General features: G+C 45.3%; 1 protein-coding gene across 2 annotated transcripts in view; it reads left to right on the forward strand.

Moving 5' to 3' along the window:
• NPHS2 (NPHS2, podocin) overlaps window positions 1-5339 on the forward strand; it is a 19389-nt gene extending 14050 nt beyond the window's left edge. Inside the window, exons 5-8 of one of the 2 annotated variants that reach the window (XM_011361223.2) lie at window positions 162-365; window positions 2510-2576; window positions 3791-3861; window positions 5051-5339. In XM_011361223.2, coding sequence (XP_011359525.1) covers window positions 162-365; window positions 2510-2576; window positions 3791-3861; window positions 5051-5329 — 621 coding nt within the window. In that variant the 3' untranslated portion in view covers window positions 5330-5339. The remainder of the gene's footprint in view (window positions 1-161; window positions 366-2509; window positions 2577-3790; window positions 3862-5050) is intronic. The other variant, XM_011361224.2, reaches the window with a different exon arrangement.
• Window positions 5340-7365: the final 2026 nt, after the last annotated feature.

Below are 7365 nucleotides of genomic sequence, written 5' to 3' on the forward strand. Positions count from 1 at the left end.
ACACACACACACACACACACACACACACACACTGCTATTTTTTCCTCTTGTGATACTCTTACACTGAGAAAATTCCCCCTGAACACATTTAGTTCCTCTATCCCCGCATGGGAAAGGGGCCCAGGAATCAGGCCTGTCATGCCGACTTTTTTTCTGCCTAGGTTGTGACCAAAGACATGTTCGTAATGGAGGTAGATGCCATCTGCTACTACCGACTGGAGAACGCCTCTCTTCTCCTAAGCAATCTGGCTCACGTGTCCAAAGCTGTTCAATGCCTTGTGCAGACCACCATGAAGCGTCTGCTAGCACATCGGTCGCTCACCGAAATACTTCTAGAGAGGAAGAGCATTGCCCAAGATGTACAGGTACTTTGATAAATTTAACACTGAACGTTAAATGTATTCATTTCTTCATTGGCTATTTATTGAATCTTTCATGTACCAAGCATTCACTGGGAAAGGTGCCGCCCCTTAAAAGGCTGCCATATCGACCCTGAGTCAATCACAGTCACCAGTCTGGTGCAGGTTAGTCAGTTACTGCCATAGTTTTTGCTCTCAGTTCTACTCCAGCAGCTGTAGACTCATTGTAAAGTGCCACATAGCACCGAGTGGTGGGAGTGGAAGCCGGTGGGGGGGTAGGTGGGTGGAGCTAGACAGGAGGGGTGGGTGGTATACAAGGATGATAAGGACTGGTTCCCAGGAGCTTACAGTCTAGCAGAGGAAACCAAGTTAAATAATGACAAGTTCAAATAAGACTTTCAGATAATAAGACTTCACAGACTCTTACATGACGAATTTCCCCATCGATCGTCTAGATATTATAGATTCAGAATTAGGGGAAGGAGAGAAGAACCAGAACTGCTTCACAAAAAGCTTCATCTAACCCCCAGGCAGTAAGCTCAGCAGTCTTGCCCACGGCCAGGGGAGGTGTCTCCCATTCTTACCAGGACAAGTTGGCACAGGTATTACGAAGAGAAGGGAGAGCGAAGCAGGATTGCAGGCAGCTGGCCAGTCAAGTGGCTGTTACCACCAGTGACAGGGCCTGTCACTGAGGCCGTGGCGCCCAGGCTTGGAATTGAGTTAGAAGGTTACAAATCACGACTAGCTGAAAGGGGAACCTCCAATAGAAGGACTTAAGGATCTAAGGCACAGAGAACGATTATGCTTGATGGGCCCCAAGCAGACGCTAATCTGAAAAATGAAGTAGTCAAACGTTTGTGAGTTGTCCGATTTGTTACTGATGAAACAGAGATTAGCATCCTAGTAGAAAAGGAAAGAATTCAGACAATTAGAGAAGCTAAAGAGAGAAAAAGTTATAGGAGACACATAGGAAAATTGCTGCTCTGGAATTGAACCTCCCCGCCCGGGTATGTTCCCCCTTTGGCCTCCTTCGACTTCCCTTCCTACTCACCCCTCCCCTCTGAAGAATAAAGGCGAAGGTTCAGACTCTCCACATTCAAACTTGCCTTCATTCCTTGAATTATAATTGGTATATTTATACATTTGGCTTCTCAGATTATGAACTCCACAGGGGCAGGAATCATATCTTTTCATCTCTTTGTCCTCAGTACCTGGCACAGGGCTTGTCACATAGCAGCCAGATCATGTTTTTGGATGAGCGAAGAAATGGCCCACCTCTTGCTGTCCTCCCCACAGCGTATCTAATACTGCAGCCAACTTAGACTTAGCGACTTATTGTTCCTCCAGCTTCCCCGCCTCTTCTTAGGCTGTTTCCTTTTTCCCCAGAGGCAAAATGCTCTTTCAAATGCCACCTCCGCTGTGACATCCTTGTCAACACGCCTTCCTTTCATCAATCCCCCAAATCAGTTAGTCTTCTCGGGGTTCTCAAGGCACTAAGCTTACTATGTATCTAGCCACTTAACTAAGAAATCATCAGAAATAATTCAGAAAAAAACATATGGGCCCACATGTGGAGCCCCATGTCTTGCCCCTTTATTCAGAACCTGCAGTTCATTTTCTTCCACCACCCGGGGCTCGGATATATAGGAAATAAATGCCACCCACAGGAGGGACGTGAAAGCACCTGTAAACGAAAGCCATTTGGGAGAGAGACTGGAGACTCCGGTTCTCTAATAAATGCACTTAAAAACAGATTTAACAAGTACGCCATCTGTATTATTTCCTATTGCTTCTATAACAAATTACCACAAAGCTGGGGTCTTAAAACAAGACCAATTTAATCTCTTACAGTTTCGAAGGCCAGAAGTCCGAAATTTTCCGTTTCACTGGGCCAAAGCTAAGGAGTCAGCAGGGCTGGCTCCTTCTGAAGTTCTGAAAGGAGAAACCATTTCTTTGCCTTTGGCAGCTGCTAGCGCCTGAGCTCGTGGCCCCTTCCTCCTTTTTCAAAGTATGTCACTCCAGTCTCTGCTTCCATCATCACATTACCTTCTTCTCTTCTGTAGTGAGATGTCCCTCTGCTTCCTTCTTATAAGGACACTCATAAGAACCAGTGGAGGCTGTCACTGACATCTTGACTCTTCTCTCCACAGGTCGCCTTGGATTCAGTGACCTGTATTTGGGGAATCAAAGTGGAGAGAACAGAAATGTGGGTAGGAGGTTAACTGGGAAGAATACAACATGATAAATGAAAATAGTTGGGTTTTATTTAAAATGTTTCATTCGATAAGTTATTTTCATTGCATGAGTACGAGTATAGCCATATTAGCATAAATTTGGGGGGAAAAAATACCTATTATCTCATAGCCATAGCACAACCACTGTAACATTTGGGCAAATTATTTTCACATGTCCTCTCTATGGATTAAAAAATTTTTGAGATAAAATTCACATAACATAAAACTCACCATTGTAACCATTTTAAAGTACAACTCAGTGGTTTTTAACATATTCACAAAGTAGTGCAACCATCACTACCATCTAACTCTAGAACATTTTCATCGCCCCGAAAAGAAAGCCTGCACCCATTAAGCAGGAACCGCTCACTGAACTCCTCACCCGCCAGCCCCAACAAGCACTAATGTGCTCTTTGTCTCTCTGGATTTGGATCTTCTGGACACGTCTTATAAATGTACTCATGCGACAGGTGGCCTTTGTGTCTGGCTTCTTCTGCTTAGCATTGTTTTCAAGGTTCATTCATGTTCTAACATGAATCAGTACTTCATTCCCTTTTATGGTGGAATTTGATTCCATTGTGTGGCTATACCATATTTTATCTACTCATCACTTGATGGACGTTGAGCTGTTTCAACTTAGGGGCTATTATGCATAATGCTGCAGTGAACATTCACATGCAAGTTTTTGTGTGAACGTTCTCATTTCTCTTGGGTATATACCTAGGAGTGGAAATACTGAATCACATGGTAACTCTACACTTAACTTTCTGAGGAATCACCAACTTGTTGTCTATCTAGGTATTTTTCATAGTTAACATTTGGGGTAAAAATACAATTTTGTATCTTTCGTGCAATGCATTAAATATTATTCTGATTTGGTCAGTTCTACCCTTTCAAAATCAGTTCTCATACAACTGTGGATGACTTCCCTTATTCTTATTATTAATAATGTGTCTCTTCAAGGCTTTTTTTCATTATTCAAATTTGATTGCTGGGATTTAGGTTAAACTTTAAGTTTGACCCTTGCGACACCCTTCCTGCCCACTATCTAGGGGAGGTCGAGGGACCGCACCCTCCGTGGCACCAGAGTTTGCTGCTTGTCCTGCAGCAGCGGCAGGGAAGGCGGCTAAGCTGGCGAAAGCCCTGACCCCTGAAAGGGGTGCCCACACCCACCTGGCCGTGTTCCTCCTTTTCCAGGAAGGCTGCCGGCCGGGCTTCAGCACTCACTGGCTGTGGAAGCCGAAGCGCAGAGACAGGCCAGAGTGCGGGTGAGCCAGCCCGGGGCAGGCCGTCCTCCCGCCGGGGCTGTTCTTTGGGGAACGTGGGAAAATCCAAAAGGCCTGCTCATGCGAAACAGTTCCCCTGTGCTCGTTCGCTTCCTCATCTCCCATTCATCCAGGCCTGGGAGGAATCTGGCTGTGCCACCTGTTCCCCCGACTCCCTCCCTATTAAAGTCGCTCTCTTAGCGTGTTAGTAGCCTCCTGGCTAACGCAGGAGCTCCTGCCCTGTTACACCCCCACTCTCAGGCTGTTGCTGAGTGACCGACTCCTCCATCTTGAGTCTTGTTTTCCCTCTCTCTTCCTAAAAGCGTCTCCCCACATTCATCCCTCTTCTCTTGAGCCGGCATCTTTGCTGGGTAATAGCAGTCACCGCTCACCTCCAGGTTAATAACACCCAGACCCGTCTCCCTAGCTCTGTGCAAGCTCTAAAGGGTCGACGGTGATCAAGACCCAATTCCCTCCATGCCAGACCCGGGAGAAGGCTGTGCCGCGCCAGCCGCTCCGCAGGCATGCCAGTGAGAAAGAAAAGCAGTGACTGCCCGCAGCTCCTGAGGACTGGGGTGGGGTGGGGTGGGAAGGGGTGCCGGGAAGAGGAAAGCGAGGGCCAGAGTCCTCTTGAAAGACAGAAAGCAGGCGAAGAAAAACCCCTCACCACATATAGGGTCGATAACTGCGGGGAGGTGGGAGAGGAAGGGGAGGGAGACGCTGGCCCTCTGGGTAGAGTTGCTTCTAGATCTAAGTCTCGTCCCCTTGGCCCACTTAAGAGTGGCATTTGGGTGGTGAGCTCGGGTGCTTTTTCTTCTGAAATGCTTACCCAGTCATCTGTCCGAGTTGGGAGTTACCCACCCAGGACTCTGTTCCTCTGCCTGGAACGCTGGCTAACCTTTTCTCTATACGACAAAATTCTACTAATCAAGGCCCACTACACGTAATAACCCCCCTGACACTTCACTACACTTTCTGGGGCCCTTAACAAATTCCACCTTAAATTACAATTAAGAATATGATCAGTCTCCCCTAGAGCGAGATCCTTGAAAATGAAGACAGTCTGTTTGCCTAACAGAGCCTGCCACATAGTAGATGCTCAGTGCTTGCTGAGTCACGCTGAATAATGATTAAAACCTTCATGGGACGAAGAAGAAAATTCACTCTGCTTTTCTTCCCATCTGTTCTCTAGATGATTGCTGCAGAGGGGGAGAAGGCTGCCTCCGAGTCCCTGAGGACGGCGGCCGAGATCCTCTCAGGCACCCCAGCTGCTGTTCAGCTTCGATACCTGCACACTCTTCAATCCTTGTCCACAGAGAAACCTTCCACAGTGGTTTTACCTTTGCCATTTGACCTGCTAAATTTCCTGTCTTCTCCCAGCAACAGAACTCAAGGAAGCATCCCCTTGCCAAATCCTTCCAAACCCGTCGAGCCACTGAATCCTAAAAAGAAAGACTCTCCCATGTTATGAGAGGGGCCAAGGATCGTGTGACTGTCAGGGGCCCCCACGTAGAGGTCACACATCGCCGAGGGGGGGCGCTCTGCTCTCACTTTCTTTGGCTGCCACATGGAATGCCCTGGGAACGTATGAAGTCACAATGCAGCAATCTGTGCGAGAAGACAGTGAAATCGTGTCATGACCGAGAAGCCATAGGACAAGTTTCAGTAGATCATTTAATCAGAGTAATTATGAAACAGAGTTTTAGTCTATGTCCTACTCCTGAAGATGCTGTCTGCTCTCTGTGCTGTTCCCATGGCCCTTTCTGCACGCCCCTAGCACGGGCTTATCACACTCTATCGTAATCCTGTACTTAAGATGCAGGCTTCGCTCCAACTATACTATCAACTCCTCTTAGCATTTTCCCCCAGCCACACTCAACCTTATTCACTTTACCCCATATTTCTCACACCCAATCCTGATACCTGTACCACAGTGACACTTAAATGTTCCCGAGTGAAGGAGAGTAAAAGAGATGTACTTAGGCTAGATATAAAATTCACACCTAATTAAAGAATTTAAAAGGAATTCTTTTTATGGAGACTCTTTTTTAAAATAGAGAAATAAAATGAAAAAAAAAAACCCTTTATCTGGTACACGTTGCTTAAAATCTGAGGAAGCATCACTATAAACATGGAGCCGATGTGTTTTCAGTATAGAATTGGCCAGCCCGCTTATTTTTCAAACAGTAATAATACTCTGTGATCTATACATGCCCTGAAGTAGTCTTATCTTGTACAGATGATATTCCCTAATATGAATACATTTCTGTAATATGGCATTATCCATTAACTTGTCTTACACAATTAGAACTATGTATCTACAGAAAAAGGTTAGCCAAGTAAATAAGAAAGCACACTGAAATATATAGCGAATCCTCCATAAACTTAAAAACATCAGTAACATTACAGACATTACTAATATTACAAAAATATGACTAAAATCATCATGTTAGTAAAATTCTGCTTACAATGGGAATTTCCACGTTGCTGGAACAGGAAGAAATGGTGGTAATGACCCCCAGGGCTATTTGGTGATTTCTCTCTCTTCCAAACCGCCTCTTTACTCTTCATGTTAACCAATGTTATTATTTTATACTGGAGATGTGTTCCTGCTATTTCTAGATGAACTTTAAATATCTTGCATAAAAACACTCGAAAAGGGTTTTCGTTATGAAAGTTAGTCCGTAAAACCCTGCTGAATATTATTTGAGAGAGAAAATGTATTCTGACCTCCTAACGGTGGACCTTGGAACTTCTGTAGCATTTAGTCTGCTGGAGATAGGCTGTTTTCTCACTATGTTTAAGAGAAACAAAGCCCAAGACCAAGGATGCTTTGCCTATCCTGTTACCTCAGTCACTTCAGTACTTCTCCCTGCCACACCTCCTGCCTTCTAAAAAAAAGAACGCAAACTCCCTAGTAGTGTAGTACAGCAGTACATAACGATGCCAACCTTAGGGTCATCTCCGTCACATGTCTCCAGGCCACCTCCTCACCTCCACCCACAGCTAGAAAACCACACATTCTAGCCCAACCTTGCTATATTCCCTACAACCTAGCCAAGCAACCCATCTTCCCAAGATTATACAGGACTATTAGATGGTTTCAAAACCTACATAATCATACGACCACGCCAAAGACATTTATTGATATCATGATCTGCTTATAAGATGACTATATCTATTGAGATGATTTTCAATTTTGTTCCAAAGCCTATTTCATCCAGTTCTGAAAAAATGTTTTCATATCTTGTTAAGAGAAGGTTTTCTTAGTTCCTACTCCCAAGGACCTTACTTGGTAATGGGGCCGTGGCAGTGCTGAAGGCCATGGACTGAGTAGTCTCTGCTGGAGGCGATGGGAGGTTCTGAAGCCGAAGCAGCAGGCAAAGCTCTAAATCATGCAGAAGTGCCAAAATACAAAGTGTGGAATCCAAAAGGCACCCAGATCCAAGTGAGCCAAAGGCAGCTAATGAAATCTGCCAGAGCCAGGAGCATGGTGTCAGAGAGGAA

The sequence above is a fragment of the Pteropus vampyrus genome, unplaced genomic scaffold, assembly GCF_000151845.1.
Source record: "Pteropus vampyrus isolate Shadow unplaced genomic scaffold, Pvam_2.0 Scaffold65, whole genome shotgun sequence".
Lineage (NCBI taxonomy): Eukaryota > Metazoa > Chordata > Mammalia > Chiroptera > Pteropodidae > Pteropus > Pteropus vampyrus.